At 30.3% G+C, this 27,767-nt stretch overlaps 1 protein-coding gene across 2 annotated transcripts in view; it reads left to right on the plus strand.

Annotated features, from left to right (window-relative positions):
• Nucleotides 1-27,767, plus strand: part of LOC125076882 — a 128,899-nt gene that overhangs the window by 59,072 nt on the left and 42,060 nt on the right. The window contains exons 3-4 of one of the 2 annotated variants that reach the window (XM_047688609.1): nt 11,058-11,116; nt 15,197-15,257. In XM_047688609.1, the coding sequence (XP_047544565.1) occupies nt 15,211-15,257 (47 nt within the window). In that variant the 5' untranslated portion in view covers nt 11,058-11,116; nt 15,197-15,210. The remainder of the gene's footprint in view (nt 1-11,057; nt 11,117-15,196; nt 15,258-27,767) is intronic. The other variant, XM_047688608.1, reaches the window with a different exon arrangement.

Consider the following 27,767-nt stretch of genomic DNA (forward strand, 5'->3'; position numbering starts at 1 on the left):
GATGTTATGGAAATACGAAATAAAAACGAAAACTTGTAGAGAAAAAATATTGGTTTTAATAAACTAAATAAGTAAGAAACATATATTATTTTACGTTATATTTTTATGTTGAAATGTTTTTGATCGATTTGTAATATAATATTTATTATTTTAACTTCGATAGTAACAGACTTTACGTGTAATTCCTTCGTCCATCTTTGCCTTAAATGTAATAATAGTCTCCATTTAATATATTTTAGGTATTGCTTCGATAAATTCTGTACAACAATAATACTAGTAGTTATTACACATATGCATCCTTTTGGCGTATTTGATGTGGGCTGACACCGCAACATCGTAAAATACGTATTATTGTATAAATTAAAATAGTTTATTTAATTTCATACCGAAAATATAATATCTGTTATATATTTTAATCGTGGTTTTGTTATCTGTTATAAAAAATCAAAGAGTTTTAATTCATCACACAAGTTTTAATCACGGGCAAGTTTTAATCAGACAGGTCATATGCAGGCGGCGTAATGAGATCCGTCCATGTCAGTTCCACTTCCTTGAGTAACAATTCCATCTCGAGACACTTCATTTATTATTCACAATGAATTACTCGCTATGCCTTGTACGTTGTAGTGGTACTCACTCTCCCTCTCATTTATTCAGCTAGTTTTGTGGAACTCAACAAAAATCTCTACACGTTACACGAGCTTTCGTAATTCCAAATCCCTAGAAACGATTAAACTTTTAAAATTAATTTTTCGTGTTCCTTTTTTTAATTTTATGTCTACACATTCGCTTTTGATAGGATCAACTCATAGTATTAATTTTATTTTAAAACCGAATTTCCAATTGACGATACGAATTCCATAATTTATAAGCGGTTAATAAGAACCCACATAAAAGTTAAAAAATGATGTATTAATAATAAAATATAAATAAATATCAGTTGAAGTTTTTTTATATATATGTAAATTAACAGACATAAATGTCGTAAACACTCTTTTCTGATGTGTTTTTATGGATATTTTGATAGGTTTTAAAATGATTATTCTTTAAATATTTCCAATTAAACTAGGAGTATTTAAAGTATTTAAAAAACAATATAAGACCAGCATCGGATCTAATAATATATTTTACAAGTATTTCTTTATTTGTAGGTTTTTTTATCAAATCTTGTCACTTAATAATAAACTAGTTCCGCTCAACCGATTCAACTGAAAATACAGATTACGTGCCGGCGACAATATAATCCAGGGTATTGAAAAATATTTATTTTAGCAGATGGCTTAAATAAAACATTATTTCTAACCATACCTTTATTTTCATGTAATTTTACTTAATCGTGTAATACGTAAGTGCCAATTAGGTATGTGTACTGTATATTTTGTAAGATCGTTAATCCCTAACGAGCCTTCTAGCTTAATTCATAAGCAAAGACCTAGAACTGTCAAGTAAGCGTCCTAACTAATTAATGAGATGTGATCGATCACCAACTAAATTAAGATGATTATTACGAGTTTATTGAATTACAGCTGACTTACTTGCACGCCTAATTATGTGTGATATGTGATTTGATATAAACAAAGAAATTGCTTGTTTTGAAGTTAGCTACAAGAAGAAGGATTATTATTATTTTATACAAATGTATTTCTGTGGCTTAAAGGGCCAATATATATTATCATTACTTTTGCTAATCAGAATAGAAACAATTAATATAGATTGATTGTATTATATGACGTATGATTTTTTGTTTAATATGTTTGGTATTAGTAATATTAAGGTTATGCCGTTTTAGCACCAAAGGTAAGCACCAGTTCATTTTCATGTGCTTAATTTGTGTTCATAATTCGTCTCATGCTCGATGAAAACATCGTGAGAAAAAAAAGTGCCACATGTGTACCACCGACATTCCATGGAGTAGTATGGATAAATAAACTCCAATCCTTCTCCTTGAAAGGAGAGGACATCTCAGCCCAGTAGTGGGATATTAAAAGTAACTTTTATAACTATTTGTTTTTCTAAGCCAGCTAAAATATTAAATGTTAGCTGGTTTAGATTTAAGTATATTTCATGTAGAAAAGCAAAACTTAAAGGATAATAATCATAAAGTACATAAATAAATATATAAATGAAATTTAAACGTTACATATACATAGTCGATTCCAATGGAAGGAGGATAAATAAATAAACAACCTTAAATTGGATAATTTATCAACAACGTCATTCATTGGTCGAGGTCTAAAATACAATTGGTATTCATTATGGATTCGTGAAAAAATAGCGATTTGTTTGTCGGCAAAGTTATTACCAAAATTTTAGAAGTAGAATTAAAGTGGATACAAGTTTTTAAGTGGAATATTATAAATAATGTAATATAAAACAAAATGCCCTTGAAATATAACACTAATCTTTAAAATAAAATAAAACTTTAAAATACTCGAAAGAATATGATTTAAAGCGCAAGTGCTAATTGAAATATGACATATTAAAACAGCTGAAAATATTTCTTAATTAAAATCATCGTTGTATTACGTTGTCGTAATACTATTTTAATGGTAACCTTTAATGCAGAGTTAACGTTAATCTGTCAGGTCTGATAATTTATGTGGCTATTCCTGCTGAATACTGTTTTCATTAATTCTAATGAGATACTCTTTTAGGTTAATTTCCTTAAGAGGTTCTGTAGCGCAAAATATTTACTAACGAACTTACACCCACTTGTGAAGGAACTAATGGATGAAACGCTCAATCATGTGGATAAGTAGTGCCAATAAATCATTATTACGTTAGTATAGTATAATAATTAGCTTTATGTTAATTGTATCTTATCACTACGTAATTATAATTTGTTGTCAATACATAAAGTCCGTTCCTTAGAAGTCGTTTACTAATATTTTCAGTGACATGTTTTTATAAATCGAAAAGTGAAATGAAAACAAAGAAAACATTTCGGGTTTCGCGGGGAATTGGCTTCATATAAAATTTGAACTACCGGGAGCTCATATTGAAGGGGCGCTACCTACCCTATGTGCTAACACTCGTCTTTGATATAAGTCTTTTGATGTCTGGATCGTACAATAGTACTTTCATATCCGCACCAAAAATAACTTTCTTTGACTATAAAATTGGACATTTAGGCAGTCTTTTTACCGAGCAATGAGGATAATTTAGGAGCATGCATTTATGCTCGCGTTGGATATAACTGCTGCCTGATTCTCCTGAATATGTTATACATTTATGTAAAGACTTTATTTGAATAACTAAAGTACTTGTATTATATTTAACATGGCGTCGAAATGTAATGGACTTTAAAACATTAGCGATTTCTAGAATAACTTTCTGAAACAATTATTTTTAGCGATTCTTACAAATTGTATTGAAAAATATACTATAAAAGTTTTTTATTTTTGTATAGAAATCATTATATTTTTTAAAAAAAAATCTAAGTAGTAAGTATATATGTCAATATTGTCCAAGTGTGCCCTCAATCGGTTGAATACAAATGATTTAAAATTCAAATACCCTCGATGAAATCAATCAGAACTTAACAAGTTAAATAAAAGGCAGTAAAACGTAACGCGCGAACGTTTGTTTATCTGATAGGTATTCAATTTATTTGACCTTAAACATTGGTACTATTCAAAATAAGCCATCCTTTGAAATCTGTATGATAACTTATGGCATACGGCGTTGTCTGATGGAGGGTCAAAGTATGCAGATGACTCGGAGATATCATGGTTGAAAATGATTGTTTCCGTGAATGCGCTCATGGAACTTCACATCTTAAAAAAATGCTTATTTTTTAGGAATATTATCCACGCAGTCCCATGAATCTATGAAAGTATGCCCAAATCCATCTTAAGCGCTTACTGAGGGAGCCAAGTATATGAAAAAAAATCACCGCTTTGAGCTATTTTCATTTTTCCATATCTGTAATTTCTGTTTTTTAGTAAGTAGTGTAAAGACTATTTTCCCTTGAATAATAATGCTTAATAAATATGAATAAAGCTACCGATTTGTTTCAGTTTACATGCATAATGTGTACATTCTAAGCTATTAACATATTTATACACACAAGTTGTATAAATGTTATTATATTCAGAACGCTTCCATTGTAAATGTTAATATTAAACTTGTATTCTCACGCCAACAGCTCTTAACGTTTCAGCCGCGCGCGCACAATGAAAACTCTGATCGAGCCATAAAAACTTTTACTATCTTATTTAACGCGCCGCCTCACAGATAAACGTCAAAATTTACGACACAGCTTGAAATGATTGATGATTATCAGGAGTAAGAAATAAGAAATGACAAACAAACACGCATACAAGCAACATATAAAAATACACGCATAAATGACGTTTTAATAATGTACAGTGGAAAGTCAATAAAAATACTCTCTGCCTTATCTAACAGTAGAAAGAAAATAAGTAAAAATATTTCCAAATACCAATGTTTAAATTAAATAGATATCATCAGATAGGAGTCGCCTATTTCGTTTCATTGCATTTTCTTGTTGTATTTTTTACTTTAAGAAAATTGCAACGCAAATGCAAGAAATTTAAATAGTATGGAAGTTAGTGAAATTTATTTTTGCATATTGTTTTACATTTATATGGATGAATTTATCTTCATGGAAAATATTTTAAAATTTTGGGTCCATATCTTTTTCTATAACGCAGATTCAGATTGGGTAATAAACTCACAATTTTTTTTTATTATTTTTTCGTAGTATATAGATATAATAGTAGGTATATGTTTATTAATGTGGTACGTAACTTCAGTTTAGTTCTAAAAAATACCTACGTAATTTCTTATATTAACATATAAGAGCTTTAGAGAGTTACGACTGAATTAATAAAAAATCGTTAGTCATGTTTACAACAAAAAAATTACCATTTTTGTTTGGTCTTAAAAGTTTTTACCATTCAAAAAACCAGCAAACATTGATTTCACTTATCAGTAAATTTAAATACGAAATTCGTTGGCAACAAAAACGAAAACCGTCTTTAGTAATTTTACTTTCCACGTTGAAGGCAATGTCTACAATCTGATTGCGGTAGCGTCGCTGATGCTGATAAGAAGCTCAGACTCGTCGACTCCTGAATATTGCACCTGAATATTATTTACGCTGCACTAAGATCGGCGAGGCAATAATTAATTACCTACTCTGTGGATCTTTCCTACAATTTTTAAATATTTTTTATTATTAACGACTGTTTTGTTTCGCTTCTTTTTTTTAGATTTCAACAATTAGTTTTTATTTTATGGTAACTTTCATTATTTAGCAATAATAAAATGCTCTTATCTTCATAATTAACATCGGTTATATAGTTAGTATATTTTTCTTATATGATGTGTCTAATGATGTTACTGGAGGCGAAAGATAAAATAGTTGCTCTCGTTTTCCCGGTGAAAGCTGACAAGACTATATCCTGTTGAACACAACTCTGTAGTTAGGTACTTGTATTTTGTAGACCTTAAAAATATTTACATACAATTTTAGGACTTTACATTACACACATATATATATATATATATATATATATATATATTATTATATTCAAGTATTTTCTACATAATTTCGAATTTCGGTGATATTAAAAATATAATTTACTAACACAAAGCTGAATATTGCTCATCCACAGGCAAACAAGGTTAAATAATCAATAACAATAAACATCCATATTACTTAGAAAAATTATGTAACAACGTGGGATTGAATCTTAATATATATATATCGCCCTACTTTCTTTATATATATGAGATAACCTAATTATATTTGAAACAAGTTAATCGCTCACTTAACGCTATTATAATATAATCGATAAATCCGGTAAACTGTTATACTTCGCAGCCACTTTAGCACGCGCTTAAAAATACTATACGTTCATTGAAAAGGAATTTCCATTCCGACATTTAAAAGTGTTCATTGTAAGCGTTCCCGTTTTCTCTTTATTGAGAAAAGCGCAGTAGCAAAGGCGACCGCGCGCACTGGCCTGAAGCGATCGTGGATCTCGGCACATATTGTCCCGATTTATACTTTTATTTTATTTTCAACCCCATACGAGTAGAGCCTAAACTAGTTAACACACATGGACGTCTATTAATAGCCTCTGCATTGACGATCGCTAACTGGGCCATCAAATGTACTGCAGCTTAGTTTTGAATAGCCAAGTTGCGTTTTATCTCCATCAAATTAACGATATTTTTATAATTAAATATGTATATCATCTTATTCATTCATATAATATCGTGATGTTTGTAAAGAATTATAATTTAATTGGTGCAATAATTCATAATACAGATAAAAAATAATGATTACATTGATTACTTCCGATCGTTTAACTAATGGGCGGCACATTCTGGTTAATTTATTGTCTCATTGACGATAAAATCTTTATCGTCAATGAGCTTTGTATTATAAACTAATATGAAAGTAACAACTGTAATCGCTTTACTTTATTTATGAAACCTAAAATTAAATACATTAATTCAAATTAATTTAAGTGATATCTGATAAATTATAAAATATTGTTAGTATTTAAAGGTTACGCATTTATGTATGTATGTATGTCTAAGAGGTTTTGTTATTGTTGATTATTTAAAATAATTAAAAATATATACATCTAGTCCATAGACTCGTAATGATTTATAAAAATATATCTGAGAAGCAGATAAATAAGATGAATATAAAACGAAACGACAAAAATTAATTCAAATCCGTTGTGAAACAGATATCTTTCTTATTTTGTTTCTTAAGGAGCGCAGTCGTTTAAACAATAGGTACCTGTATAATTATAAAACACCTTTGATCCGATACCCGAGACGGTGCGGCTTCCAATACTGCTTTGTTGTCCTCAAATTATACTACGATTTAAACATTTACAAATACAAAACAAAAAAAACCGTGCATTTTTAAAGTATACCATTCTAATTTCTTTTTACATTTATTTGTAATATTTTTATCTTTAAATTATCCCTGTAATCTAAGGGTAGTTATTTATTCTATACATAATCGAATTTAAGATATATATATCGGCTAGAGATAGACATTTTAGTTATCAGTTGAAACCCTATTAGTTTTTTAGATTAAAAACTATTTTACTCGTTATCCTAGTATATAGCATTGCCGGGTGTCATTAAAATCCGTTCCGTAGTTTCCGCATGATACTGGCACAGGTAAAAAGATAATATTAAAAAAAAAATGTGATGGACCTCTGCATCGTTAATATAAAATTATATACGGAGATACAGCAATCAGTGTTATTATGGTGCTAATCTAAAATGTAATATATAGTCGCCGCAGACACTAAAAGCATTTAAAAAAAACCATAGACTAAAATTTATTTTGCATGTGTACTAAACCTTTGGTTCAAAATTAGTATTTAATTCGCTTTTTTATATACAATACTTTTAACAAATAAAAAAACAGTGTGGACGGATTATGGCATTACGAATTCGGTACCATTTTACTTGTTTAAATAAAGAAACAAATATACGAAGCTAATATATGTGACCCTAAAATTATAAATGCATTTTTTCTAAATTTTAAGTTTCTAAAATACTAATTTTATTTAAAAAATATTATACATTAATTTAGTTTCATCTAATTAGTATTTCACTTATTATTTTTTAAGTTAACTTAAAAAAAAGACGTGAGAAACTCGTAGTGGTGCTGTATTTATGTTCATAATTAACATCAAAAGAGCCGTAAAATGAAAATATTGTCAAAGTTTATAACTTTATCTGATCAAAGTATAGATACTAGAATAATTGGTCTGGCAAATTTGCTAATTTCAGCAAATTCTTCTACGACCAATTTATTTTTTATTGGTCTGTTAGATTGCGTTTTTGCGATAAATATATACTTTATGGATAAAACATTAAGAGCATAGTATAATGATTAATATTTGGCCGTGAAGACAACTGCAGACAAATCAGGGTTAGGACGCTTCTTACATTTTTGGTTCTAAAAAAGCGCGACGATTATACATAACACGATAAAGAAAAACGATTGTGGCAGTTTAAACGTGAACGTTTAATTGTTAAACGTAGAAAAATATCGCAATAAGCTTTGTGGAATAACAGAATATTTATTGAACTATTATTTCTGTTCGGTTGCTTCACTGTAACTTTAATAAAGTAGGTTCGTAGGAAGTGGGTCGGTGTACCGGGAAGGCTTTGTTTGAAACGGTTATATTGTATTATCTACATTCCTGCTCTCCTTTATGCGTACCGATTTAACACATTCTCTGTATTATGGCGACCACTACCGAATACCTTACTTTGAATATATGTAGGTATTCAAAATTATTAAAATATTTGACCATATTACTTACTCAAATGTTATTTAAAATACAAAGGTTGATAAGTTCAAATTGAGACAATCTTATATCAATATTAGTCCAAATTAAAGGTATTGCGCTGGTTTTTCTTAGATCATTGGAATATTTTTTTGTTTAAGGTATTATATTTAACGATATCACGAAAAAGGTCAAAGCGTTATTACAAAAGATTTAATGGTTTTCCGGAGAAGTATTTCTGTGCCGTCTCCTACTTTATGTTGTTCTAACGGAAATTAAAGGCAGCTTAATGTAACATTTTCTGCTTAGGCTTATAAGAATTTTATTTATTGATTTATTTTGTCTCTATTAACAGAAACTGAACTGTATAGAATTTTTGCGTCTATTTTCTTCCACTAGTGGAAAAGTTACAGGATCTGCTAAAAGAAAAGTAACTTCGTGGAAGACGCGTGCCCCTCCTATGAAATTTCCATATAATCCGATAATATACTGTGTAGCTAAGATTTAAGTTTGTATTATAGTTCGAAAGATGTAGTATGAGGAGCATGTTTAACTTTCAAAGAATAAAGAAAGTGTCGCTCAACCCTCTAATCCTCGTTCATCTTCTTCCGGGAAATCCATCCTTAGTCGATTCTTAAGTTACATATTTCAAGTTCGTAGGTCTAATCGTTATTGAGTATTGTTGTAAGAATGTCAATTCAATTAGCTTATATCGATTTTGAAACTTCATATTATATATACGTACTTATAACTTTAAATTTTAACATTGCATAGTTACTACTGTTTAATGTACGAAAGCACTTTTTATTGAAAAATGTCATTCGTAATAACTAGAGTACAACGTTCTCGTTTAAATAAACCACTCTACATGGGACACAAATAAAGTAATCGCTTGAAGCCGGATTAACATGCATCTTAAAATGATTTACGCTTCAGAAAATCTGAATCGCTGAAAACTCATGCTCGTAGCACATTGTAGGTCGTAAAGTATTTTAGTGCGGCCACAGGTGTGGAGGCCGCGGCTCGATCGTAAACGTACATTTACGAGAATGCGGCCCTATTTCAGGCGACCCAACTCTAAACTATCTGTCAATTAAAAGGACAGATACAAAACTTTTTAATAGTACGATGTTTTGCCTTACATGGTTTTTAACTTACAACTAAAACGCGTTTTAAAGATGGTACTAGTCAGCACAATCCCATCTGGGTCGCTCTTTAACCTTCGAATACTTTTTTAACGTCATTACAGTAGGTCTTATTGGGTAGAAATCATACGTAATCTGCAACTTAGAGAACCGGATAATGAAAAAGGTTTATATTGGTATTGTGGTTAAAACGACCGAAATCTAATTCGTTCATTGGTATAAACCGCCAATAACCTTTTGATTTAGCATTCAAATGAATTTGAAAATCTTAACAAAATATTTTATAATTATTACTCTTGAAATGAGATAAAAATAGAAAATATATTCTTGATTGATTATCTTAAATCTCGAATTATAGGTTGCAAATTGTGCTACGTTATATTAAAGGCAACACTATTATATGTGTGATGTGATGCGCAAACCGGTCAATCTTGCATGTGGGTCATCGGGACATGGCCGTCTGCGGCCAGGGAGTGCCCTCAATATCGACAAATTGATCCCCTTTAACTATTAACGAACTCACTAAGTGTGAACCGTCGTCTAGTTTCCAAAACAGGACATGCATATAATTTTTAATTAAAGTTAATATTGTATCAAGACACATTGAAAATTACCAACCGGAGTTTTGCTTACGAAGGTTATTTATAAAATTGTATTTTCGGCTTCAATCACAGAATCCTTAATAATTATTTTAAAATATGACCTTTGCTGTTAGAGCTAAAACTTGTTATATATAATACCAATATATTTATGAAACTACATTTTTCATAATTGTAATAGGTCGACGTTATAATCCGAAAAACTCCTTAATCCATCAATTTCATTAAGGCCGGTAAGCTCGCATTCGTTCGCTAAGGTTTCATTCACGTTTCATATGCTTTATAATTAATTTACTGACTAGATTACATTAAAATAAACTAATATAGTAATTGAAATAAACATTATACAAATAATAACGCAAATATATATAATATTAATATATAAATATAATATTAATAAATAAAAGAGGATATAAATTTTCGAGGATGCTGTTTCGATTGCAATGAATTTTATATAATGAACATACATTTTATTCATGCGAATAAATGAAATATTGATACGGTATGCAAACATTTTGTTGTGTAATAATTATAATAAAAAATATCTTTAACATTGTGACGTATAACTACAATTGCTCCTCGTCGAGTTTTGTTTAAAAAAAACTTTCACCCTTAATAACAAACGTTTCCTGTTAAGCGACTTATGATTCTGAAGTGCGAAAACAAATTACAATCTCTCAAGTTTGAATTAGACAAAAAAATTACGATTAAAAGTTTGAATTGACGAAACAATTATGTTACATGTAAAAAAATACGTTCGAAGTTACTTTGACGTTGCTTCTGTACACATTCATATTTGATTGTATTTGTTCTTCAATATTAAAACAATTTTAATTATTTTATTAGATTTAACAGGTAATTATACGTTTTTAGTTTATTTATACGACACATACCGAGTCTTGAAGTGACGATTCAATTCAATTCATTTCAATTCGATTTCAACGTAGACTTTGAAGATTGACCAATTAATGTTATTTTTATTAAACAACTAATGTATGCTATTATTTTTTCAGATATTTGGAATGATCCAAAGTAAAAACTTGATCTTCCTACCACCGGACCAGTCGTCCAGGTAAGACTAATGTTTAATATTTATTATTAGGTTTATATATTCAAAATAATTGAGGTACAAATAATACTGTAATATTGCGGCTTTTAAATATAAAATAATTTATTAACCAGATTATCAAGTGTTTGTACGGAAATCTGAAGCTTATTATTTATTTAAATACGGATAAAACAATTATGATTAGTACATGAAAAAACTATACGTTTTTCAATAGAGTTATAATCTAGATAAAATTTAAACAGTCAGTAATAAATAAAAGAACATTTCTTCAAGTAGCAAAACTTTGCTTTAAGAATTTTGGTTTAAAATTAAGCTAAGCGTTAAGCAACACTATACAAGGATTAAATAATATTAAAGTAATACTATAAGAATATCAAATATTGCATAATGCTAGCAATCTTAGAAATAATAACAATTTTACACCAGACGGTGAAACAACGAAGGTTTTACCATTTTTATACAAAACTAAAAGTTGTATTCAACAACTTGAATATAAAACTGGTTTTAATAAAGTTTTCTTTGCAGAAAATCACTTTTATCTTATTCTTCTTATATTGTTTTGCAGTATTCTTGCGATGAATAGCAAAAAAATAAATTTACTTTTCAAATATTTGTAATCCTTCAAGGAGATAATAACTAAATCCCCGAGAGCTCGGCGGTATACTGGTTAGCTTGCAATATGAAAGTCGAAAATTTAATCCTGACCCTTAAAGTCATTTTTACAAACACTATCACAAGTCCAACACAAATAGAATATTAGCTGGCAAAAAAGGGGATTATTTAAACGAAAGGAACACACAACTCTCCCAGTGAAATTCAAATATAAATACAGATAAATATAAAATCAAACTGACATAAAATATCATACGAGAGTCGGAAAAACTATATATTTAGTATAATATTCTTATTTGAAAATTTCAACTTTAAGGTAAGAATGGGTAAGGTGGGTTTGTATTAATTTTACCCGTCCGAAGTCAGTGCGGAAATTTATATCTTGATATCTTGATATATTATGTTTGTCAATTTTTTATTTTTTGATGTATCGAATTGTGAATTTGACATAGAGTAGCGTACCGTTCGGTCTTCAACAGGTTTCATCGGGAATGTGGTGCGCAGAAGTTACATGACTTAATACCTTTGTCACCTTTCTAACATGGAGCTGTGTAGCCTACACGACTAAATTATCAGCATTACACCAATTCGCATGGAGCGTTTTGCTTTCTAATCTCCCATATAGACATGCCAAGATGTGGAATGTCTACCTAAGTTTCCTACGAATTATATCTCTAGTATCTCAAATCAAGAGTGAATCATCAATGAAGGCATCTTCTATGTAAATTTGATCCATCTTAGACTTTATAAAATCTATGACAGACTAAGGTACATCAGGTATGTTTTTAGTCAAACATAAATAGAAGTCACTAGATTAACGTATGATAGGAAGACAAATTGGACAATTTAAAATCTTTTTTAAAGGCGATAAAAACTTTTTTTGAGATCTGTAAATTGTACATGATTTTCCTTACGTGTTCTTCTAAAAAAAATATAAAAAAGTTTTCGCAATACTTTAATAATCTGAATATATATTTTACTAACAATATATTTTTTTAAGTTTGTGAGTGTTTTTATGAATATATTTTAGAGAATAGGATATGAATAATTTCATAAATGCCACTAAAAGGTTTATAAATTAGTATTACACCGTACTCGTATTGGTTATAATATCTCATGATTTCCACGGAGAATTACTAATTGTATCATTACTATTCATACAGATGAACAGCGTCCGAGTGAGATATCTTATCATGACCAAATATTCCAGGTATTATGAATAAATGAGAGAACGATACTTAACATACCAATGATCGACTTCTTGTTAGTTCTATCATAATACATTTGCTTCTTTTTTAAACTAAATTGTGATTACACGATTTCTCCAATTTAATTTGCAAAGATTATATAATTTTATATATAATCTAACAACATCCAAAAAACTGCTATTGAATACATAAAACATTAACTTATAATACAGAAATATTTTTATACGAATGTCGACAATTTCAATTACCAATCATCAACAGTTTGGTGACCACTGACACAATATGTCTATATAAATCGAGATTAAGTGTTTCCCGAGGCCAAATTAAAGTAACGAAACAGTAGCCCTATTTCCTTATAAACTGTATTAACGGATACATAAATCAACAGTTAATACAATTATATGAGACACATGTTAGCAGCTAGGATAATAGCGAAATTGCGTGTCCCGTCGTATAATCGCAAATGTTTCACACGTTGCTAACAGCAGAAAGCGAGTGATTAACTACTTTATGTTATTAACACCTTTTTGGTTGTAAAATGTCTAATAGCATTACAATAAAATATTAATGTTCTGATCTGTGCATGCATAATATGCTTTATTGTTGCTAATTCGTACACAAGCACTTTTGAATTGTCACATAACAAAACTGTTCTAACAACTTCTTTTCGTGAAGCTTAAGATGTATTTAGTAAAACTTTGGAGTTTATCCCTTTAATCTTATCTTTAATTTATCGAAACTCAAACTTAATATTGAATATACGTCTATGTTATATATGACTGCTTAAGCAAACAGTGGTTGGCTTGAGCTTAATATGATACAGTTCTCCATGGCGTATACAATATGAAATAAATGTGTGCCAATTCATGCATTTTTCCATACAAATTGAGATGAATTTGGCATGTAAATATAAATTTAAATCTGAGTGATATTTGAAAATATTTGAACCAGTGACCTTTTTTGTTAAGGTTCATTTTTTATGCCTTTTGGAATCTCTTCTTATACTAAAGTTTATTAAACTAAATTTATATACCCTTTATTTATTTGTACTATTGTCTTAATATGTCATTTATTAAAAGATTTGATTAAAAAAATACTTCACTACTAACGAGTAAAATATTATTTTAGCTTGCTACGATATCTTATTCTTTTAACTACGGTTCTCATTTATCTCCGTTTAATTTATATAAAAAAAATGTATGAATGAACGTATGTAATCTGTTTTTTTTTTTAAGATTATTACAACGTTTACTAACGAGTAAAATAATATTTTAGCTTGCTACGATATCTAATCCATATAATTACGGTCCTCTTTCACCTCCGTTATTAATATAAAAAATGAATGAATGACTGAAAACGTATGTAATCTGTTTTTTTTTAAAGATTATTCCAACGTTTATTTTATAAAACAAATAGTTCTTCCGTTCACATTCAATGCTTCTTGCCTTGATCACTATACGGATTTAATTTGAGCATCATTATAATTTCCATGATTGCTAGAAACAATACAAGTTTCATTGAAGCCGGGGGTAAATAAACAGAAGCGTGCCATTAATTACCCTCCCGGTTCATTGTGTACCTTTAGTTGAAGATGTCTCTTAAATAGATGCATCGCTTCGACATTGAAATATTCTCTCGTGGCAATCCGTCAAGCTCCCAGAATTGATTGCTGATTAAACAGCTAAATTACCGCTTTTATCTACGAGAGAAATGGTTCAAAGTGGATAGATGAGCCACCATTGTAGACGTAACTTAATTTACATTTTGTAAATAGTCTACGGTGATTTCCATAAATTTTCCTTGATTGCATGAGTCTTAGAAGTTTAAACTTAAAGAACTAAATAAGCTCATGCGAGTTTATATTTACGTTATCTATTATTTTTGTATATTACCCACTGAATTTCTTATGCCGGTTCTTCTCAGATCCGAGGAGCTTCTTTCTGAAAAGTTGTTAAATTTTTACAGTCAATAAGCAAGTATAACGCTTCTGTATTGAATGATGATTTTAACAATAAATGTTAGTTAAGATTTATTTATTTTTTGAATCTGGAGGTACGTCGACGAATGAATAATGCACATAAATAATTGTAAGCAGAACAATCAAATAACATAACTTTAAACAATTGGTGATAAGTTAGAGGCCGCAGATTAAATTCTGTAATTAGCTATTTGATGTAAGACACAGACAGATTATATTTAGTACAGGTAAGGACGCGGAAAACGCCGTGTACTCAAAGGTAATGGATGGTTTATTTTTTTCCAGGGCGTGGGCGTGAGATGGCACGCGCGGGCATGCTGCAAAGGGGAGGAAAAAATGGAGCTGAGTAAGTGGGCGATCCTCTACATAAATATCATATAATGGCATGTCCGGCTATATATTATTGCTACCTTTCATTGCTTTGAGTAAGTTAGATAAATAGCTCCATCCACACACGAAGATGCTACTTTAATATAATTGTATCAAAAAATAAGAGTTTGTTTATATGAAAGGAAGAATATCGTAAATTTTAAAACTGTTCGTCAAATATATATTAATCAATAATTTCATTGTCATATAATTTATTAATAAAACAATTTTTTATACTTATCGACAATCAATGATTGTGTAGTTTATAGCTGAGACAATTGATAGATTCTTTCGCTTCTAAGAAAAAGTATACAAAATTGGAACTTAAAAATCAATTGACAATGTAAACAACTTAGACATTTCCGAAGGTGAAATAGGCTTAAATTAGAGGCGAGATGAAGTGGAGACGAAACAGCTTTTATCATAAAGTACTTGAAAGAAGCGAAGGGCGGGCGCCAGAGTACGCGTCGAAAAGGGGCAGGTGTAAGCCCGATAGAGCTATTACTTATTTTAATATTCTTAATGTTTCTTTGGAGCAGCTGTTTTTTTCCAATAACATTTTATTTTTGCTATTAATTTTCTATGGATCTATACAAAATTCATTTAACATAAAAAATTGAATCACTAAAACTTGAATCCATTGAAGCTTAAAAAAAACTACTATGTAAATTTACTATGTATATAAATAATATAATAGAGCCGAGATGGCCTAACATAGTTAGACAAGTAAATCTTAAACGATAGTTCTGGGTTCAAATCCAGGGACCGATGAATTTTCATGTTCTTAATTTGGGCTTATAATTCATCTCGTGATCGGTGGTCGGTCAGTATGGTGGATAATTATTGAAACGTTCTCGAGAGGAGAAGAGGGTTTTTGCCCAACAGTGGAACACCAACTAGCTTTGCTTTTACTTCTATATTGTAGATACACTTAGAAAACATTGTATTTGGAAAAAGTGTTAAGTAATGTGTACCAGTTGAGTTTATAACAAATATTAGTTTCGGGAGTATTCAAATTGCATGTAACAAGTTCATCTAGTTTGTTTCTAGTCACGAGTAAATTAGGTTTATTGGAAGGGGGGATGTGTCAGAGAAAGTTCTTTATTTCATCAACAGTTCTCTGAGAGATACCCGCGAACACAGAAAGCGATAAGGTATTCGTCTTGTCGTTTTACACCAAACTTCCCAGACTCGTCCCGAGTGAATCCTCCCTGTTTCTAGGTTCGGTTACATACAATTCATTAGGGACTTTAACCTGCTTACCATAACATAACATCGTCTATACATTGTTGAATATATTCTACGAATTATTGCATCAATCAAATAAGTCATAACAATATAAAAGTTTTATATCGTTGCATATTTATTATTTACTGCGAAAACAACGTTACTTCCGGAACGCCTCCGAACTCGCGAACTCGAGACGAACTCGACAATGCGTTGTTCTATCTAATATTAAGGCTATCTCGAAGTTGAACCTCGCTTGGTTAAGTCACTTATTTCTGGTTCGATGCAACTTTATCAATGAGTGCTCATGCCGTTAGTGTCCAGTACGCCTCCCCCGACCTCTCGCTCCTACGATTTCTCACCTCTCGTATTACTCCCGCCTAGACTAACTTTAAATTGTCAGCTGCAACTTTGCTTGCCACTTAAATGAGCTTTATTTGTTCGGGCCGACTTTAACTTTTATTTCTATAATACTTCTTGTCTTTGATATCGAGGTATTTCTCGAAAGCGAAAAAATGTGCTAAAGCGTAATTCGCTTCTCCGAAACGAGCTAGATAGTTTGAATTGCCAAGGGACGCTTTCGTATTTTAATAACAAATGAGGAGGCGAGAATAAGTCTGTTGTTCTGGCAATACCGACGTCTTGTGAGGGGGATCGACTACACCAGATATGTGTATACATAGATGGAAATAGTCTGTAGGGAGGATGATATTTGATTTTATCTACGCGAGTGAGCCGTCACGTATGCTATTGTATACCTTATGCAATATTAGGTAACGATTCATATGATGCCGAAATAACATCTTACTAATATTATAAATGCAAAAAAAAGTCTGTCTGTTACGTTTTAACACTACACCATTGAACTTTAAATTAAATAAATAAACACACTATCATATCACATCACATTATTCTGATAATAGTGGATTATTTTATTAGTATTATTATTTATTCTTAAGAAGGGCCAACTAATGGTAAATAAATACCACTGTCCTTAGATATTGACTCCATAAGAAATTTAAATAATTCCTTATTTCCTATGCGTTATAAACCTTGAGAACTAAGTTAATATGTCCCTTGTGCCTGTAGTTACACTGGCTCACTCACTGTACTAACCTAAACACAATCCGGTCCCGGAACCGTAACGCAACAATACGAAGTATTGCTGCTTGGCGGTAGAATATATGATGAGGGAGTGGTACCTACCCAGACGATCTTGCATAAAGACCTACCACCAAGTAAAACAAAGGCAGTTTGAAAGAACGACATCCATTAAAAAAACAACCCTTACAAATAAGTTTTAAATCCTTACAAACAAAGTCGGTAGCAAATATAGTTTATTATATTATATGTAGATTATGAATGCCTCCGAATATAAACACATTGATCAGTTCATTCAAATTAAAACTTAAATCTTTTTATAATTGGACTGAAATTAGAAATGAATCAAACAGACCTATGAAATTATAAAAAATATATATACTTATCATAAACATATTTTCAGAGGACATAACTTTAGGTATACATATATATGTATAGTAAAGTAAAATTATCCGTTACTAATTCCACGGCAATTCTACTGAATGTCACGGAGCTTATAGTATTATGAATCGGAATCTTCGGACTTACATTGAATAATTAAATACCGTGATTTTATGTCGACATTTATCCTATCATTTGCTATTTTAATCAGACAAAATTCATTACATGCGTAACATTAAATGTATTTTATTAAGCTTATTGTGCAGAAATTCAGAAACTGTATTCGGCATTGCCGTATTGCTCTAAGCCCTTATGGTTTCAAAATCGACTTGTACCTATAAGAAAAAGAACACGAAAAAGAAATAATTGTTAATGTTTTAGAAGTTGGTCAGTGTCCCGTAAAAGTTGTCTCGGGCATTACCCATGAACCCATAACCGTACCATCAAAGCCACGGTACCTTTATATTACCGTACCATTAAAGTCATGGGACGTTAAAAAGATAAACCTTTACAAGGGCTATTTGAAAAGTGATCCATTAACTTTATATTTTACATATATTAGATACGTGCACAGTTTTTGTATGATCAATTTTTGTATATAATATAGGTACAATATACTTTGTTGGACGGGCAAGTGAGCAAACTCTATAAGAAATATTAACAATTCCTTACAGCGCAAATGCGCCATTAACCTTGGGAGGTAACATGCTATGTCCCTTGTGCCTGTAGTTGCACTGGCTCACTCGCACTTTCAACTAGAACACAACAATACTAAGTATTGTTGATTCGCGGTAGAATATCTGATGACCGAAATCCCTATAACCAAATAATCTGAATTTTAGAAGGATTTTATTGTTATTTTCTTCACGCTGTTTAATAAGATACACAGGGTAAATTCTGCAAAAAATGTGACACGCTTAAGTCGTTGCTTTGTATAGATTAAATATTCAACTAAAAAGCATATACAAAGTTGTCGGTTGCATGTAATTATGATATAAGTCTCTGATTTTAGGTCTTAAAACTATGTACAAATTTATATCAAAATTTACTTTAGTTGTTGAGTGAATTATGGCTTTGAACTCTGCGATTTATTATACGATAATTATTATTTGTGTACATCAAAAAATGTATATTCTATACATATACAAACAAATAAAATCATCTTAATATAATGTCTTAACCTTAATTCGTCAGACCTTTGTCCGTCAGACAATCTTAAATTAAATTTCATATGGATTTTAATTAAAGAGCTTGATCGTAACAACTTAATATCCATAAAAATAAATTTACTCTAATTTATTATTCCGTTAATCCATAATTTACACGTATTTTTTTTAATTTAAAAGGAATATAAAATGTTGATGGTTTCCTTTAGCTTTCATAAAAAATTTGACGCGAATGTGCTTTAGAATAATTTTATCTCAAGCCAGTCGGATGCACGCAGCGGCATGCTGGCATAATTATGTATATACCAGTATTTACACCCATTAACATCAGCCGCTAGCTTACTTACATTTCAGTGCAAGCTAAATGTGTAGACTTCTCCTAATTCTACTACATGTTGTATGTACAACGCACGAAACACAATAAAAACATACAATACGAAAGTACAAAAATAATATTAAATACTTTTATTGTTTGCTGAATACTATAGGGACACGACAAAAAAATAACTTATTTATCACAATCCTGGCAATACACATACACAATTCAATAAAAAAACATAAAAACGGATATATTCTATTAATATTAAAATATATATAATATATTCCAATAGAAGAAATCATGATAATTAAACCTTATATTTACGTATTTCATGTAATTTGCTAATAGATCAGCTATATTGTACACTACTAACGGATCTTGATTAATACACCTTTGTTCATGCAACACTGTTTCACTCACCTACATATATCCCCTTAATTTTACTTCCAAAGTTCCTATAACAGCTTCGTCGTTCGAAACGCCATTTTTGCGAAACGATATCGTACATTATATTATTAATTCAAGCTTTGGACCAATGATATCGCGTCAATTCGACGTCAAATGTTTTTTTATTTAGCTTTATATCCTCTTACGGTTGTAATAGAATATAGCTAAAACTATTGCTTCAATTGTCAACACAAAATTATGCTAGTTGCTAATCTTATAATGTACAAATGTTTTTTTTGCTTGTTCCTCCATCGTTCCGTTGAGTTCCTGTGCCGTTTGGTATGTTATTCAAGCCCATGAATGTTTTTGATATAAACTTAGTAGGTACCATCAAAATACAATGAGAAGAGCGCGGGCGAAAAATGAAATTAGCACGACATTATACGTTTTCTTAAAATAATAATGAATTAAATACGGTCTTTCATAATGCTTAGTAAGGAAATAGATAAAAAAAACTTTTATACAACTTTTAGAGATCCAAAAAACGTTCTTATACAATGTTCGTAATTTCACGATAAATGTAAACAATGCTCGCAGCGGGCTCGTTTAAACAATTTGCTTAGGACTCAATATTGTGTTGTTCTAACCTAACAAACGAATTACGGATGAGACTAACTTATATTAGAAAGGGAATTACTGAAAATACTTTTATAACAACAACAACATAATACCTATAAGCTGTAAAAATTAAGGAAACATTTCAGACGTTTCTTGAGGCTTATCCGCGTTAGAATTTACAAATCGAATATTTTGTATATATTTATTTACTTTATGGTTCTGGTATGTTAAATTACGAAAATTTAAAGAAAAGTCGTTTTCTTTATTAACGTAACTGCTTAGAGGATTCAGTGAATTGTAATCGCATTTTCATGAGTTTAATCTGTGTTCATAATTCGTAACGTGCTCAGCGGTGAAGAAAAACGTGAGGTAACTCATGTGCCGGATACAATTCAAGAGCTTATTTTATAAAATATTACAAGTAACTATGAAATGAACTACTATTTTCTTAGAAACCAAACGAAAACTGACACCTAAATGTGTAGGTACAACAAACTTTAGTATATGTATGTAAAATATATTTGACATTATAAGACCTTCATTGAATTAAATTCTACTTAATAACATCATTTATTCATAGTCGGTCCCAATAGAATTCGTCTCGAAGGAATCGATGGTCTCAGAGGGATAAAGTGAATAATTTCAATTTCAAGCGAAACCTTGTCATTTTAATATTCATATTTTATTTTATCTTCTTACTTGATTCAAAAGATAAAATTTTTCGAATATCTACATATAAATTGAAGGTAAAGTCTTCAGTTCGGGAATCACGATTCGGGTCTCCTTCAATTTCGGCGATGGCATGTAGGCTATGGAGTAATTTCCGATGTCTGATGGCAAATTCAAACAGTTATAAATTGACATGATTTTTATATGATTTCTTTAATAAGGATGTTACCAAGTCATTCATTCAAATTTAATATACATTCATCCAAACTTAGTAACTTTTAAAAGTGATAGATTTTAAACATACAAGCGATCCGCCCCGGCTTCGTACGTGTGCAATTTTTTAATAAAGAAATTGATATTACATACGTACATTTTATACCATATAGCAGTCAGGAATAATGTAGATTTCGACCAGTGGAATTTATTTCAGAATCCGACTTTTAGTTCCGGCGATTACTTACACGAAAACCAATTTTGTTTTATAATATTAAGGATATAATGATACGTGTATAATGGATTTCGATAACGTTTGACTAAATATCACATATTTTATAGCAAAGATTTTGTACTATTCGCTAAGTTGTAACATATATTTTACTAAAATCAAGCTGTTGTACATCATCTCATATACTGTTGAACCGATGGCTATAATTAAATTGTTTTACGCGGGCAGGTTAACGTCATTCGAGGTTTTAAAAAATCTTATTTTATAAGGATAAATACAAATTGTAAATAGCTGTATAAAATGAGAGTACGTAAGTTGAAATCTGTTTACTGGCAAAAGAAAAGGGCATCGAGATCTAATCCGAAGGCTGGTCAATTTGTTTAGGATCTCAGATGTAACCCTCTTCACGTAATGTATCTATTCATTCCATAAATACAAATTCGACTCTTTAATCTCCAATAGTCTAGTTCATACAGTCAGAAAGCATCAGTACAATACATTATCAATAGAATAATAAAAATTATATATTAAAGAAAAAGGACTCGACTCCGATACTTAGAGACTTATACTAATATATTAATGATAATTTTAAATATAATTTACATCTGCTAACTTTTTATGTTAATTATTCTTGAGTGTCCGACCCTTTTTTATTTGATTACTGTATATTATAATACCTACAGTACAAATTGAACATTTATTATATATCGTCAATAGTAATGCAGCGACGTTAGCAGAGACATTTTATATATAAAATAACGAAATCTCGTATTTGGTAAAAAGAGGCAACCCTCTGAACCCTCCCTATTCATTTTAGGGTGTGTTATGATTTAGTATCTGCTTCCTCAATCAGAAAATGTGTTGTAGCAATATATGAGTAAAGATAGTATTAACACAAATTACTTTTACTTTATGAAAGAAACATATTTAATTTACGTATGATATTTAACCGCACCAAAGAGAATAATGGTAATGAAACGATTTATTTTTGTAGATTATTGCACAAATTGCTCAACCAAATATTCTAAGACGTGCAAGAAAGACAAATGAGTAGGCGTGCAAAATTAAAACGTTACGGTTAAGAAACAAGGATAAAATCTGTGAACAGAATTAATTTAAATAAAAATGATTGTGCAATATACATATAACTTTATTCACTACTCCTGACACGTTTTCATCACAAGAGGAGATTTATTGCGATAAAATCTCAGTACAACTTAGTACAAATATTTTTTTAGCGTCATAGTTTCACTCAAACATAAGTACATATTGCTCTTAACATGTAACTTCACTTAAAAAAAAAAGATTTAAATAGTTTACACACTTTATATAGTTATACTTTATAAGAAGCGTTATATATGTTAAAAGCAGATTTACATATATGAATGATCGTAGCGTTATCGCAGATCTACCTAATAAAATATCAAATTAATTAAAAATAGTGCTTCTATTTTGGCAACGCCATTAAAAACGATGTTTGAACGCTATTTCTATCTATATGGATATTAGCGATTTAAAATAAGCTGAGTCTGGGTTCTTCGACCCTTTACTTGTCAATTTTCATAATGGAACGATGTGAGCTTGACGCTGACCAGCTACCATTATATTACCTGCAAAACCTTTATTACCGCTGACACAAAGGTTAAAGAGCTCTGGGATACAACAAACGATTCGTATGTGCGATTGGAAAGTGAATTAGTTTTGTGAATGACTTTTGATCCTAACATCGAAATTCTAGGGTATTTGTTGAAATAACGGGATTTCCTATAATTAATACATAAACATACTACTATATATGTAATTCATATTCATATACAATACAAATATTGTAATACGATATATTATTATATTCTCATTAAAAGTAATGTTTATTTTATGAATAAATCACAGTAATAACTTTTACAGGAAAATAGTGACCATTATGTTTGTCTTCTATATTTAATATTTAAATTTTTATGCGGTTTATTTACAAATAGTACTTACTATACTATATGAAGCGAATTTGATCCGTGAATACCGTGACTCGTTTTTCTAAAAAACGCATTCCCACCAAATCCAAAAAGATCGCACCCCATTAAATAAAAAGTCTCAAAATCGTCCTCAATTCTCTATATATTATATTTGAAGCTGTGCGTTGATAGCCACTCAGTTAGGACTTTGCCTTCTATATGTATGCATATAGTGGAACAGCGATTTGAATCGACACGTGTTAAAGAATTTCTGTGAAATATACGTTTACATAATGTATATGTCCAACAATGCGCTCTTATAAGAATTTACTTGGTATCTCACTCGTGAAATGTGACCACCGGCTTACGATGGTACAATATTTTGATGCGTGTATCCTATAAATTTCATAATTATTATAGTCAATTTCGCATACCATTTCATGAAATTTCACGTTCGTGTTTTGCGTAGACTTTCGAGTTTTTCCTTACAGAATTACTCTACTGTGCAATGTAGTTTTGCAAATAAAAATATTTGTTATTCAAATAGGCTAATAAAAGCTATGGCTTGCTATATTAAATTAAAATTAAATGTAAAGCTGCCACAGGTTCGGAATGCAGATTATCTCGCAAACAACCGGCAAGACCCTAAATATTTCCACTATATGGGTTATTTAAATACAATTAAGTTATTACTGATACCGAAAGAAGATCAATGAATACGCTTTCGTATCTTCTATAATCTTTCATCAGGTAAAAGCCTTATTTATCAATTTATTAGCATGAGCAAAGCAGCCTGGTAGATTAAAGGTATTATTTTTCTATGCTTTTGCAGTTGTATTTTTATTATTTACGAAAATATTTTCTTATAACCTAAGTTCGAATTTTTTTGGAATCGAGACTATGTAAAGTAAAAGAGCTCCAATATAAAATAAAAAGTACGTAGTGTGTATACGAGAGAATATTTTAATAAGATGATATAAAATCAACTTCAAAGGGCTTACTTAAATTTAAAACAAAAGGCAGAAATAAAAATCGATTGAGAAAATTTTATAACAAGAAAGGTCAACTGACGACGCTGTTTGCGACGAACGAAAGTGAAGCCAACGCCACCCACACCCTCACGCGCCAGACTTAGCCGCAGACATCGGGGAAAGTTCGGGAGAAAATTCTTGCTGAATGCCTGTCTACCTAACGTAAAACGTTTCAAGTCTAAACGTTATCATACAATAACAATCAGCGAAACCGACTTTGTACTACGGATTATTTATAAGTACCATCTTATACATATAATCAAATCGGAGTGTCTGTTTGTAAAATTAAAATAACGGCTTTTCACTAAATGCTTATAATATTAAGTATACACCTTTAAAATAACGTCTTTTTTTCATTTTTGTCTGTCTGTCTGTTTGTCCCGGCTAATCTCTGGACCAATTTTGATGGGACATTCACTGGCAGATAGCTGATGTAATAAGGAGTAACTAAGGCTACAACAATAACTTATTTGTTAAATTCAAACGCGCACGAAGTCGCTGGCTAGTATTTAGTAAAATTTCGAAATTTAATAAAATCAACAATGAAACTCTTTTATAACGTCTACTTTGTATAATAACTCTAAATGGTTAAATTTGGTTATCCCATATTGGTAATTTCCCTCAAATTCAGTTTCAAGAACAATAATAGATAATATAGATTTAAGAGACTTCATTTCCTAATTCGCAGTGTATTTGCCGTGTGTATCTCTACGGGTTTAATTAACGAATTAACATCCGATAATGTAGTATTCATTAACTTTATACAATTAATAATATATTACACACGACGTCTATTAAGTAGTAACGTCACTATTTTAATAGACACGATAAAACTTGCATTAATCACATATTCATGACTTTTACGGCAATTTAATTATATATAAAAAATTATATTCATTATAAACCAAATATTTTTATTATATTAAGATCAATGACAAGACTTTGCTAATTTTTATATAAAATTAAAGTCGGATTTATAATAACGGTGACGATATTGTTAAGTTTTTAACACATGTAACATTTAACCAAGTTACGCATGTAAAAGTGCCCATAGACTTGTGGAATAATTTAAGCTCCCTCCCTAACGAGCTGACACTCGAGTGAAGCCTTCCCTCTCGTTTATTGCAGCACTCTCAGACTAGATATTGTTAGATTGTAAGCTTATTGTACATGTCACGACATAGCGAGGATTTAAGTAATAACTTTAAAAAACTTATTCTTTTAAATCTGTTCATTTTTGTTTATATCGATCAGTAGAATTGACATTGTTTCTAAAATCTTTATCTTGACTTAATTTGTTAGTACGTTTGCCTCAAAACTTGTAATATAATTTTAAATCTGAACCAAACAATTGAACTGAACTGAATTTTTGTACCAACTTAATTGCTCATTATAAAATTCAAATTTTATCCAAATATACCAAACTTTATTCGTTTTAATACATCAACTAAAATAGATTATAATTGTTCTGTAATTATATTATCATCAGTCTATTTATTAATTAATCAATTATTAAATATGAAAACAATTCACAAATTTCAATTTTAAACGCAAAGTATATTTGTTTTGCATATTTTTCTTGTGCTGCATATGGTAATAACCGTAATCTTTTTCGTTTACCTCTTGCCATAGCATTATGATTGAGAGCGGGCCTCACAACAAAGCCTACGTGAATGTTTCAGTGTCGTCGACCTAACAACGACTGAACTCAACATGAAATGTACCCTAACATTTCTTTGAAAACTTTCATATTAGTCAACTGCTATGTGTCATGAAAAGCCGTGTAACGTTAAATAAAACAGAGTATTTTTCATTTTTTGAAATAGAAATGTGCCATTTTTTTAATTACACAAAGAGAGTGTTAGTTTTTCAATTTAGCTTAGTTTTACACGATCATTGTGCTATTTACTGGAGATGGTTAAAAGAAAAAAAAATCGTTCTACATTCAAATAGAAAGTTGAATGTACTTTTACGAATACAAATGACGTACGACCATTTTAATTTCTACCACAATTTTCTTGTGAATTACGTATAAATTTGTTTAAATCTTGAGAGCGAAAAAAGGTTTTATAAATCAAAAATTGTCTGCTTATTACAACATTTTATCAATATGCTGTTGATAAATTTGACAAATATCTCTTTAAAGTTAGTTGGTTCTTAAACATGTAAATACGGCCTTCCTAATAGTTAGACATCCTTTTCTGACACCAAATTTTAGACATTTGAAAGAACAGTACAAAATACTGTGTAACAAATACAACCGATATAAATCGTTTATTGTTAGGAGAAATAAAATATACAACTTACATATTATATTATCTGGGTCTGTCAAAAATCTCGGAATCGTCGAAAGTATCAGCTCGGAAAGCTCATAAAGCCGCTGGTGGTGGGCTCGGTTGTTTTCTGAATCTTCTGATTATGAGTGTGAGAGAATAGAGAACGTACCTGTGCTTGCCAACACTCATAAACACTCGTCGTCCATACTTGTCCGCTTTAACCGTATCTTAAATTCTTAACGTAGACGTTTCATCAACATCTTGTAAAATGATGATTCAAAAGTGCTTATAAAAGGCCTTGGGCTTCGTACTTGAATAGAGTTTATTTTGATTTCTTCTCGACTCCTATCTCCTTTTATCTGTCACATAATAAATAGCAATTTTCTTTGAACAAAAAAAAGGTTTTTATACATTTAAGAAGCATAACGAACCTCCAACAGAAAGACCCATACCAATTTGTTTTTTTTTGTTAACTTATAAAATTTGTATCAAACGAGACAAGGAAAACGCTTGTTTAGCTATTTATAACTTTAATGGTCCGTAGAAGCAAACGGAACTCCTATGTAGGAGTGACATAGTAAATTTAAAATTATAGTAAAATCACTGCATTGAAAGAAGTCTTTCCAAAAACACATATGATTGAATATATACACAAATATATCCGTCAAACTCCTCCCACATTTACATGCGTAAATATTGTGCATTGCCTTATGTAGTCGTGTTGGTGTAAATTGATTCTTAAATGACAACGATATGCATATTTTATCATAATTACTTATTAAGGCATTACAGAGCTATGACACAAAAACATTCCTAATTTAAAAAACAACAATGTATATTGTTCAAACTACGTCCGCTTATTATGGAAAAAGGTATCCGATTAATATTTTAAACAGTTACATTTTTGTACAAATATAT

Source organism: Vanessa atalanta, chromosome 3, assembly GCF_905147765.1.
Source record: "Vanessa atalanta chromosome 3, ilVanAtal1.2, whole genome shotgun sequence".
NCBI lineage: Eukaryota > Metazoa > Arthropoda > Insecta > Lepidoptera > Nymphalidae > Vanessa > Vanessa atalanta.